The sequence below is a fragment of the Carettochelys insculpta genome, chromosome 26, assembly GCF_033958435.1.
Source record: "Carettochelys insculpta isolate YL-2023 chromosome 26, ASM3395843v1, whole genome shotgun sequence".
Lineage (NCBI taxonomy): Eukaryota > Metazoa > Chordata > Testudines > Carettochelyidae > Carettochelys > Carettochelys insculpta.
The window spans coordinates 3,389,801-3,402,445 of NC_134162.1; the positions used below are offsets into that span (position 1 = coordinate 3,389,801).

Sequence of the window (12,645 nt, forward strand, 5' to 3'; positions counted from 1 at the left end):
CCTTTCCCTCAGACCCACTTTCACCTGTACCCTGGAGATGAACAGGACCTGTGACCTTCCAGCTGCATATTGGGCACGTCTGTGGCCCTAGCTTGGAGTGGACATCAGAGAAGCTTTTCCTCACACTACTGAGGCAAAAGGGACAAACCTGCCTGTGATTAGGGTCTCAAAGAAGCACCAATGCTAAGAAGTGGCCCAGAGAAACTCCATACCAATGCTCAGAGCACTCTGCTGAAAGTTGACAGACACCTGTTTAAAACCCTTTGCTCCAGGCAGAAAGAGGGCTTGAACCAGGGGCTGCCCATATCCCAGTGAGGACCCTGCCCAGTGGGCTCAAGTTATAAAGGGGGTGCTCCCCCTCTCCTCCCATGTGCCTGGGGACGGAAAACCTTTTATACGGAGCCAGAAGGCTTTAACTAGCAACAGGTATCTGATTAGTCTTTTTGCTGCACACTGATTCTTAATGAGCCCTGGCTGCTGAGCCACACACACTGTGAGCATAGGTGCGGAACAAAAAGGCATTGACCCAGCTCCAAGTCTACCTGCCTCCTGGGCCAGCCCCTGTCAGTGTCCCCCTTGGGCCAGCCTCCACTATGTCCCTACCCCGCACAGCAACTTACCTGGGCTGCAGGTAACCTTCCTGGGCCATGTAAGGCACAGGCAGAGGCTGGACTGCTGGATGGCTCAACAAGGAGGGAGCAGAGCAGAAGTGAGGAGGGCAGTGTAGGTACACAGTCCAAGTGCAAATGCTGGGTCAGACCCAGCCGGCCAGGGTTTGTCTTGGGCCAGTCCTCACCCTGCAAGGGTCCCTCTTTGCCAACCCCTGGCACATGGCGCAGCAACTTACTCATGTTGCAGGTCACCTTCCTAGGCCGCACAGGGCACAGGCGGGGGCTGGAGTGCTGGACAGCTCCGTGTCAAGGGGGCAGGAGAGAACTGAGGGGAATGACACAAACTGGCAGTCCAGGTGCATGTCTCTCCTCCAGCCAGCTCATGGGCAAAGTTCGTTCATCCCACTCTGCTCCCCCACTGCACAGTGAGGGGGCAGGGCTGAGCTCAGCTCCCACCACGTACTGCTGACAAGTGACTCGCATGCCATGCCAGGGGTTGCTGACCCCTGCCTCTCACGGTTACAATTCTCAGGCCCTCTCACTCCCAGGTCCCGTAAATGCAGCCAGCTAAACATCTCTAGCAGAGCACCTTCCTCACCCCTTTAGCCCCAGCCAGGAACTGACTAGCTAAGGACTCCCAACAACCAGATCCAGCCTGCCCAGGTTTCCCACCAGGTTATCCCCAAATGAACACTCTCTCCAGCCATGGATCCCGGAAGTAATTTCCTGCTCTACCACCTTTCCTAGCCTCCACCAGTCCCCAGGCCTCAAGCAATCAGGAGAGAGTTTCACAAGGCCAGCCTCCTGGTCTCTATCTTAGAAGGAGGCTCTGATGCTAGATGGGAGTTTCTCCCACATTCAGCTCATTGATGGGGTTTCCACTCTGGCAGACGTTGATCCCCCTGCCTTTCCCAGAATACCCTTTCACCATGAGTAACTATGCTCCCCCTCTTCTCCAGATGGCTTTTCCATTGCCTGTTTGCCACAGCTAGAACCTGTTCGTATGAGGCACCTGCATCTCCCACACACAAGACTGTCTTAAAGGCAATACCCGTTACGATTCACCTGCTCCAAAACCTATAGACCCTCAAGCCCCTGGGCATTTCAGACATATATCTCAACAACACAATCCCCTAAGCTAGGATTCCCCTGAAGCACCAACGTCGTCACACCTGGCCCAATATGCCTGCATCTGTATACAACACCCTTCCCATTACACACACCCTGCCATTAGGCACTTGCTTCCATGCCCACTCTTGCATGGGACATCTGCTCCCACATTCACCCCACCCATCGTGGTCCATGCAACACCTGTCCCCAAACTAAGCTTCCACTATGATAAACTCACTCTCCTAAGTATACTTCTTTGTTGGACACCTGCACCCCCCACTGAGGCTTACCTTGTTGGATGTCTCTCTTGCATATACCCTTTCCTATTAGATATCTGTCCATATGTACACTGCCCATGAATGTTCCCCAGTGAAAAACTGCTACTATAGGTACTCTGCATTCTGCACATTCACTCTCCCTACAATGACTCTTCCACGCTAACCAAGTCTGGAAACATACAAACATATTCTAGATTTATGCTCGTTGGAGGCAGGAGCTGGTCATTTTTATCTTGTGCAGTACCCAGCACAATGGCTCCTGCTCAAGGACGGGGGCTCCTACTAATACACATTTATCACAAGGGGGTTTGTGGCATCTGTGGGTGAAGACGCAGTCTACAAGCACCAAATCGCCCAGGTCTGGGCCTGGTATAAGACCCAAGTCCTGAACAGGATGCTGTGAACCAAAGCCAGCCCATGTTTTAGCCCATAAATGTTGCGGTACTGTGCCTGAATTCTCTGTTCAGCTGAAAGGGCAGAAGAAGAAAGTCTTGCTGCTAACTAAGTCATCACCTGCGAAAGGGCACTTGTGTTGGCATACCTGTAACCATGGAGCTGGAGTGCTGAGACTGTGTCTTGATGGCAATAAACCTGGCTGAACTACTTAGTCACAGAACTATGCTGCGAGTCTTTCTGAGGAACGGCAAGGTCTGCTGGATGCATGGGCTGCCTTTTGGGCTCCAAGGATGCAAGCACTGAACTGCTTGGACAGCCTCTCTCTCAATTTAGTCCTGTAAAAGACACTCCGATATCAAGGTGACAAATGCCCCATATTTCTTATAACACTAACACTGAAAGATCTGCTTTAGTCCCCACAGTAGCTAATGGTACAGTTTGCATGCCATCTATGTCTTCCTCTTTCTTCAGATATGCACAATAGTAGTGTAAATAAAAATCACCCCTTTTTTGTTGTACAATTTTTACTGTATAAAATCTCATTGCCAGATCGAATAATTTTTATTGAAACATTGTTTCAATATTTAAGTGGTGAATTTAATGTTATATTTCTTGTCAGAAGTCAGCATGCACTAATAATAAAAAAATCTACAATTGAGGTTTGTAACTCACTTTCTATTTGCAAAAAGAAGAGGCTTTGAAAGTCCAAAGCACGAGAATTTTCCAGCACTAATACAGAAAGCTCTCACTACAAAGACTGGAAAAGACATTGCACTCACAATTAAAATGGTGTATCTTCTGCACACTAAATTCTTTTACACACATGGGCTCTCCAAAAGCCAAATTCTGGACAATTCAGTTCTTATGTTCCTCACCCATTGGGTTTCTTCTCCCCTATACACACACACCCATTAATGTCCTGTGCATAGCAGGACATTCGATGCTATGTTCATTTTAAACATTCAGAGGCAGTGAGTCAAATTAATCTCTTGTTAAGTCACCAAAGTCAAGGGAGTCAAAATAAATACGGTCCAGACGATTACTTAGCTTTTTTCAAGTCTGCTGCATCTTTTTACGAATCTCCTCCAGCGCTGCCTCTCGTTCTCTCAATAGCCGTTTCAGTCGTTTTATTTTTTCATCCCTGACAGTTTCATCCAAGTCCAGTGGAGTCGAAGGGAAAGCGTCTTCTCTAAAAGAACTTTCACTCGCAGAACCATCACCTTCAGATGAACCTAAAGCTGGACAGCAAGTGTCTTCAACTTTACCATCTGGAACACATGGGTCTTGCTCAGAGTCCCTCCCAAGAGAAGATCTGATAGAGGCTGGAGGATTTTTCGGCTGCAGTAAGGCTGGTGTGGGTGAAATACTTTTGTTAAGTATTACAGAACTGGTGCTGTTGTCTTCCATGTTTGGATTTATGGCTGCTGATTTGACTGCCATTTTCCTTCTCTTTCCGTTTTCTGGCACTGGTGACAGTTTTGCTTTTCTTTTTTTAATCAAATCCTGTTGTTCCAGGTCCACAATTATCTGTATATCAAGAAAAACAAAACATATTTACGTTAAATTGAACATCATCCCAGGGTTTTATCACCAAGGTAAATTAAGCACATACTAGAATTATTTGTTGTACCCAAGGTTGCTGTGCTGACATAATTTTTTAAACAGTTTATGCAACAGACTTCAAAGTTAAGTAAATAAACATGAAAAAGTATGTAAAACTACCAAACCTAAATTCTGTCCCACCACAGCACCAACCAAATAAAAGAAAACTAAGAGCTGTTCCCATTTTCCAAAAACGTGCATCACCAAGTATGAAAAGAGATCAATGAACTGACCGAACTACAGAGCAGATATGAACTGACTGATGGTATGCAAAGAACCAGGTATATTTAAATCCTTGCTGTAAACCAATCCTTCCATCTAGATCAACACACAGAGGGCTTACCTACACTTAAAATGCTAAAATGGCAGTGCGCTTCAGTGAAGACACTGCCTGCACGGACTGGAGGGATTTTCCCACTGGTATAGTCAATCCACCTTCCTGAGAGGTCATAGCCAGTGTTCCCTGTAAGCTGAGAGTGTGGGCACCTTCCCAGGGGAGAGAGTCAGGTGTCGTCCAGCTAATTAGTAGAGCACCCAATACCACCAGCATATATTTCTACTGGCAGTGCACATCCACACATGCTTTAATGCACGTAACAAAATTTATTCCACCCATGGATGGAGAAAATTAGAGGGAACACTGGTCATAGCTGGGTTGTCAGACAAATTCTGCCACTGACCCAGTGCTGTCTTCATGGGTATGTAGGCTGGTTTAGCTATGCTGCTCAGAGGTGTGAACTCACACCCCCCAACAAATGTCACTAAATCAACCATATTTTCCAGTGTAGACCAGGCACAGGTTTTACATCTCCTCGGCTGAAGTGACGAGAAACAAGACAAACATTGCAGGATTTAAAATATTCAAATGTTGTCCTATTGTGAGACATAGCATAAACATGGAGCTACTGCATTGAAAATATTTTTTAGCATTAGATTAAACAACATAAATATTGAAAGACAAATGTAAAAGGTGAAGTTTTCCTCTCCCCTTCTGTTTTAGTGTTGTTTAAAAAGAAATGCCATCTCCGGGTGTCTTTCGCTGTTCATCCAATATTGGTACCTGTGACGGTAGGGTCACCAACCGTCCTATGTTCAACGGGACAGTCTGGTATTTTAGGCAGGCGCCTCACCTTGTTTTACATAAAAGCGAATTGTCCCGCATATCCGCTCTCCCTGCTGAGCTGCCCTTCCCCAAGTCAGCACAGCTGCAGGTAAAATCAAGCAGGAGCTGGCCGGACAGCAAATGCAGCCCATACTGACCAGCCACTACAGGAAGCAGAAGGCAAGGGAGCTAGAGGCCCTACCCCAGAGGTAGGGCGGGGTATGTTGGGGGGCAGGGTAGTGTGTTTTGTCCCCCTCGCTAAGATTTTAAGGGGGACCTGGTACCCCAGATGTGCTGGGCAGCCCCTCTGTTGGGCAGCTGCCCCTGCAGCCCGGGACACCACTGTGGGGAGGCAGACTAATCCCCGCTGCAAGAAAGGCTCCCCTGTAGCCCCACCACCCCCACAGCCTCTGCAACTAGGGAGCCCCCACAGTCAGGGAGCTTTCTTGTGGGCCAGCAGAACTGTTGAGAGCACCCCGAGGCATGGGGCACCCAGGGATGTCCCCCAAAGGGCAGCAGCCCCATTCCTGGCACCCGGGGGCATGGGGCAGCCAGGAGCCGCAGCCAACCCCACAGCCAAGGAATGCTTCCCCCGCCGCAAGGCAGCCCCCACAGGGCAGCCACTGTTGGGGCCAGGGAGCATCCCTGCAGGGTGGCAGCCCTGTTCCCAAAGCCCAGCAGCATGGGGCACCCAGCGAATCCCACCTTCTTCCGCTGGGCAACTGCCCCTGCAAACGGGGAGCCAGGGAGCAGCACTTGCTTAGCAACTGCAGCTGGGCAGCCAGCCTCCCCATGGTGCCCCATATTTGGCACAGGGAAATATGGTCTCCCTATGTGACGGGCAGTCATCCTGCACTGGAATAAAAGGGGTTAAAAAACACAGTCCTTGGAGAGGGCTGGTGTAGAAGCCAAACAGGACAAGGCTTAAAGCAGCCAATCACAGCCAAGTTTAAGGAAACCAATTAGAGCCCAGCTCTGGAAGGAGATGGACTAAGCTGCCAAACACACCGGTACCATGGACAGAGCAGTGTCAGGAGAGACCAGGAAGCAAGCAGAGCTCTAGCTTGATTAACTCCTGGGCTCACAGCCCTGACTAAGGGACCCAATGGGGTACCAGGGCTGCAAAGGGTCAGCCATGGGAAAGAAAGATGCTGCAGGTTGACCCCCCTCCTCCACTTTCCTGGTGATGAGCATGGCCAATACAGACTGCAGTCATCCTCTAGGGAAAGGGGCTGGACTAAAGACAGCAGTGGGCTATTGAGGTGAGTGGTGGAATTCGAGGTAACTGTTCCCCTAAGGCAGGAACCCAGAGTGGGGGCACTATCAGAGGGCAGTACTCAGAAAAAGAGGTGGCACGGTCTGGTAGGGACACATGTCAAAGCAAGGAGGAAATGGAAAGGGTAGACAATGGTGGATGAGACACTGCCAGAGGAGGTGCCCTGAAGCTGTCAAGAACTAAATCACTGGGAGATCAATGGGAGGTACCACAGTGGTGAGTCCAACCAGCAGCAGTACCAGAATGGGGCAGTGGGCTTGCGGAATTGATGGTTTGTGATTATGCCACTGAAGACTGTATTTTAAGGCAGACACACAAGGGGAGAGAGTTCAGGATTCATGGGTGAAGTCAGCTTCAGTGTCTCCTAGATTTCAAGTGCTCCACTGTGATACTTTAACACATACTTAACAGGGCTTCCTATTTTATTGAAAGAAAAACCTCCCCCAGCATCTGCTTTCGCTGGAGTCAACGGCAAAACTTCCAGGGTCCACACTTATGGGCTTCAACACCCATCTTAAATTATCTATGGCGCTTCATCAAATGAGAGAGAATAGGTCCACTGATGGAGCTCTTAACAACTGTGACAAAGCTTTCAGTCCCAAAGAGAAAATATTGAGTCATCCAATTGACCTATTCCCTGTTAAACCACGTTGAAAATGTCCTGACCAAGATTTCAGCAACTAGACTAAGTAAACTGTTAGATATATCTCACACATATAAGACAGGCTTCCTCCGAGACAAGGTATCTAATGGGATGGATGGGTTGGATGTGCACTGGGAGATACCCATGCTGCCTGATCACAAGAGAATTCTTTGATATCAGGCCTGTGGCTTTTAAAGATGTGTATAAAAATATGAGAGGAATCATGGAGGTTACTTGGACCTCTCCTTCCCCCTAAACCTCCCTCTCCTCCTCTGTGGCCAATGAGAGGGCTTTTCCCCATTCCACCATTTTGTTTCCCACTGCCAAACACAAAGGGGAGGATCTGTCCTATGCAAGAGGGTCCTTAATTATCATGATATCAGTTCTGTGCCTAAACCTTCCTGGGCAATGGAGAAGAATGCCCTTGTAGCCACAATCGCCGTGTTTAAACCTGAGAAGTGGTGAGCAATTCTCAATCTTGCTTTCATACACATGCACACTTTATATATATATATAACATCTGCAGGCTAACAAAATAAATAGATTGAAGCCTGAATTAGCAATTATATAATTACATTAAAGCAATTGGGATGATTAATGAAAATTATGAAGAGCTGGCAGCTGATGGTACCTTAATTTATACTAAAGACCACTCATATGTATTTTATTTAATGCCACTGCTGGATTAAAGGAAAAGGAGAACTAGGTTTCAAGCACACACCCACACACACTCCACCCCTCTTGCACTCACACAGGCAAACTTGCACAGGTAGAGTTGCACAGACAGAGTGGAAGAGGCCGAGACATGGCAGGTCCAACATGTCTGGCTGCAGTCATGAATCCAGGGCAGCGAGCTGACTGTATAACCCTCTTGTCAGCCTGCTTCTCTTGTCAACATGGTGCTCAGGAGCAGTCAGTACCATCTGGGAAGAGAGGAAGAGTGTCCCAGGGCCAGGGCCTCCTCCCGCCTCCCTAGCCAGCCTAAACTAACTCCTGCACAACGGTGATGGCAAGAAGTACTCCTATAGCTTTGTACCCATCTTTTATACCTCATCCTGTCCCCCTGCCCCAGGAGTCTGTATGACCATGAGCCATCAGCTAACAGCTGATGGGACTTTGATCTTCTCTTGATAGGGACACTTTCTCTTCCTTGAGTGGATTCTTTTGCAGGGCTCATCTTCTTTTATTCTCTGAGCACCTGGGAGCTCCTGGCGTCAGGTCCCCCAGACAGGCTGGCTTCAAGGACTGGCGGCGCACACAGCCACATTCACACTTTCCTCATGTCACACAAAGGAAAGCTCACTGCAGAGAAAAAATTCTTTTACGAAGGAACAGCCAGGATTTCCTTCAGACTTATGGTATCTATAAACAATTTCTTACTGACTTATAATACTCAATACAGACCTAGCAGTTGCTATAAAACAAAGCTTACAGAAAGTTACAGAACTTACATCTGCATTGTACTGGACCGAGCGGATGCTTTATACAACATCAGGAGAGAGGTTTTGATTGGGTAGAGTAAAAATACCTGGAGTCACAGTTTGAACAATGTACTTGGACACTGCCTTCTTAGGTGGATTAAAAGGACTCTCTCACTTCCACAAATCTTCACTTATTGGAGAATTATTAGTCAAAATTACTGTGTCTAGCAATTATTGCTCAGAAGACATGCCAGAAGAATAGGAAAAAAACAACAAAACACTCGTCTTTAAACAGAAAATTACTATGTCAACCATGCTTTTATATATATAAGCGTGCATGTGTATTCAAAGATCTAATTCCTATCCTTAATAATGGAACTAATGCTGAAGGGTTATACATTAATGAAAGGTGACAAAAACAAGAGCACCAAGGGGAATGGGTTTAGAAAGAACAGATTTTTCCATACAAACCTCTTTGCTTTTGTCCTCCTGGTCTAAACAGCTGTGTAAAGTAAGTGGATAGACAAGCAGATGAATCGCAGCGACATTTCAGTCAGGCTGCATCTACACCTGCATTCCTCTTTCGAAAGAGGCATGAAAATTAGGGAAATTGAAAGTGCAAATGAGGTGCAGATTTACATATCTGGCACCTCATTTGCATATTCTTTCAAAAGAAGAAAAGCAGTGTAGACACAACTCTTTCGAAAGTGAGCCCCATCTTCGAACGAACCCTTCTTCCCATAGAAAAAGGGAAGAGTTTTGAAAGAGTTGCATCTACATTGTTTCTCTTCTTTCGAAAGCTCTTTTGAAAAAAATAGGCAAATGAGGTGCCAAATATGTAAATCTGCACCTCATATGCATTTTCAATTTCGCTCATTTGCATGCCTCTTTCAAAAGAGGAATGTAAGTGTAGATGCAGCCTCAGTTTCTGAAGAATTTAAGTGTTCATTTAAAATTAAGCTTTTAATTCTTGTAGTTGTGAAGATAATGTCCTACACATGAAGAACACAGTCTAGTCTTCTCTAGTTTGCAGGCTGTGTGATGCTTTAGCCAAAAGAGTTAACATGACCACTGGAGTATCTGAAGAAGTGGGTCTGTCCCACGAAAGCTCATCACTGAATAAATCATTTTGTTAGTCTTTAAAGTGCTATACTTCTGCTGGTTTGTTTTGTTGGAGTACAGACTAATACGGCTACCTCTCTGTTACTATTCAACTGGAGTATAAATATAGGAACATCAAGGAGGAGGAGGGAATTGTACATGGACTGGTAAGGTAACTATTAGAATATCATGTCTAGTTTAGGAGTTTAAAAAAGAAAGTTGAAAATTAAAGAGGTTTCAGAGTAGAGCAGCAGAACAATGGCAGATATGGAAAATACGCCTTATAATGACAGACTAAAATAAGCTCAATCTATTCTTCTTACTGAAGGAAAAGTTTAACAAATAGTTTGATCATGAACTATAGTTACCCACCTAAGGAGAAAATATTTGATGTTAGAGCACTCTTTAATCTAGCAAGGTTCACATGATCCAGTTGATGGAAGCTGAAGTCAACAAAGTTCAGACTAGAACAAGATGCCAATTTTAAACAGTGGGCGTGACTGGACACTGAAACAAATCATGAGGGACATGGCAAATTCTCTATCACTTGAAGTGCTTACATCAGAACCAGAGATAAAATGTTCAGAAGCATCTAAGTAACTTAAAACCCAAAGCCCCTTTATTTCCAGTGAACATTAGGCTCTTAAGGGCCAGATGCACAAAGCAAATGAGGAACCCAGAAATGCAGAAGGCCTCTAACTGGATTTGCAAATAAGCCCATGCTTCGGTGCCCGACTAAAATCAAAATCCACCCATGTCAACTTGTTGGCTTAGCGGTCGTCCAACGGGTGAGGTGTTGACTGATCTCAGCTCTATTCCACCCAGTAGTAACATCTCTCAAGAATCTATTGCTCTTTATGCTCCTTGGTAGTTCTCAAAAGCAACCACTGCAGCAGTGGATATGAAAGCAATTGTCTGCAGAAGTCCTTTATGACAGAGATGAATTCAAAGACACAGATACAATTTCTTCTCCGGGAGACACCACATCCTTTGGACAGTCTTTTGACACAAACCACCTTCCCCAACGCCCTCTGCCATTACCACCAACCTCCCCTGCAAACAAAAACAAAAAACCAAAAACAGGCTCCTTTGGCTGAGCTATGAAAACAGAGTCAGTTCTTCAAGTTCTCAGTGCTGTTCAACAACCAATTCAGAGATCTGGTCTGTCTGAAGAGGTACCAACAACCATCCCCCTAGGTCTCCCACAGCTGTTGTCAGGAAAGGTAAGAAAAACTGCTGTAAGATTCTGAAGAGGAGCTGGTCCCACAGGACCATCTGCTGGAAAGATGGCAGGATCTCATGAGGCAAGTGCAAAACCTCATTAAACACTGGGTTGAGACACTTACAAGTTGCAGCAGAAATTCCCATGCCATAAACAATTTCCAAGGTGCAACAACAGGCTGCATTGTTTGCCTATAGATACTTCATTCTCTGAGTGGGTAAGGAGGCCATTCTTCTTGCTCTTATATCCAGCTGCCTGACTTCAGACATTATTTGACTCAGTCAGCAATATATACCAGATGTCCTTATAGCTTTGGAAAGAAACACCACTCATCCCCAACAAGGCACTTGTCTTTTGATGTTCGAGCAAAAGGCAAGGATTTATACTGGATTTATTCGAGTGAAATTCCGGAGAACAAACCCCTGATGCACGTGGGAAATGGAGTGGGCACAGTGGGCACCCTTGAGACCAGCAAAGGCAAAGAAATCCTCTTAATGCCTAGCTGCCAGGATAGAGTGGAGAGACATACTCCATCTTGAGGTTCTGGAAATGGCTAAATGTTATGAAAGTGTGTTCAAGAAGGGTCCAAGTTCCTTGGATTTGTGGGAGGAAGGAAGACCTGAGTTGACTCTGCACAGCAATTAGCCTGATGGGAACAGAAAAAGAGTCTCCAACACTGATTAGATGATGTTACCTGTGGATGATGCAATTTTTCCAAAGAGGAATCATGAATGTGAGTGGGGAGTTGTCAAACTAAAAGGGGTGAGAAGGAGGAGGGCTGGAATTGTGAGATCTCCTTGTCCACAACATAAGGAACAGCTGTCTAACACGAATCTAAGCTAACTCTCAAGGGAGAGAGACAATTCTCTCACTTTGCCTCTCACTCTTGACACCCTATGCAGTAAGAAGAGTAGTCACTTGATTCCAGCTGGGATATTCCGTATCTTTGAAAAAAAACAAGCTTCATTATGTGTCTGCAAAACAACAGTCTCAATGAAACTTCAGGATGTAATGTCACTGTATTCTTTGAAAACAGGAACAATGTATACACCTGCCAAGAATGTGAAAAAACAACATTGTCCAAGACCTCATTCAGCATCAAGTCCATAAGGTCAAAAAACTAAAAACAGTACTAGGGACTTTGAAGGTCAGGGCCAAGATTTTCAGTCTTGAAGAAAAAAACTCTGAGAGGCGTAACCCTTTCTGACAGCTGTTTGGCATGGCCTGCTGTGGCCCACTGCTGAAGACCATCCTGATCCTGTTACAACCTGCTGATTACTAGGACAAACTTCTGAGAACCACCTTGACAAGACAAGCAAATGTCTTGCCTGATTTAAGACTTTTATTAGGTACTGAATGGCTGCTCTGGACTGTAGGGGACACAATCTCAGTAAGTATCCAAGTGGGTGCTATGATGGTAGCCATTTCAGGGAGAGTCTGTCAAGCAAATAATTTCTTCCCACCTCCAGATTTTTACAGACTAAGTTAAAAAAACCTGTAAAACCTGTGAACAGTCCTGCCTGAAGTTCTAACTGCTTCTTTGCTGAGGTCAGTAACAAAAGAGGATCTGCAGAAGACATTGATGGAGGTTCTGAAAGGTGGTTTGAAGCAATATGGGAGACAAGAACAAGGATCCCTTTACGGAAATGATAGGCTACCAAACCAGAAAACATCAGGGCTGCTTTGTTGAAAATGATGATAAAAACAAGCAACTCATCAATGAGAAGAAAATTTCATTTCGAGCTTGGCAGAACGACAAAAATTGTTATACAAAGACAGAAGCCTGTGCCAAGGCAAGGGCAGACGTCCAACACAAAACCAGAGAATTCAAGAACAAATGGTGGACTGAGGAAGTGCAAGAACTCCAACATCTTGCAGACATC

At 45.8% G+C, this 12,645-nt stretch overlaps 1 protein-coding gene across 1 annotated transcript in view; it reads right to left on the reverse strand.

The window, feature by feature from the left end:
- Positions 1-2,786: 2,786 nt before the first annotated feature.
- LRIF1 (ligand dependent nuclear receptor interacting factor 1) overlaps positions 2,787-12,645 on the reverse strand; it is a 30,818-nt gene continuing 20,959 nt past the window's right edge. The window contains exon 4 of the mRNA XM_074977245.1: positions 2,787-3,922. Within this exon, the coding sequence (XP_074833346.1) occupies positions 3,449-3,922 (474 nt within the window). The 3' untranslated portion in view covers positions 2,787-3,448. The remainder of the gene's footprint in view (positions 3,923-12,645) is intronic.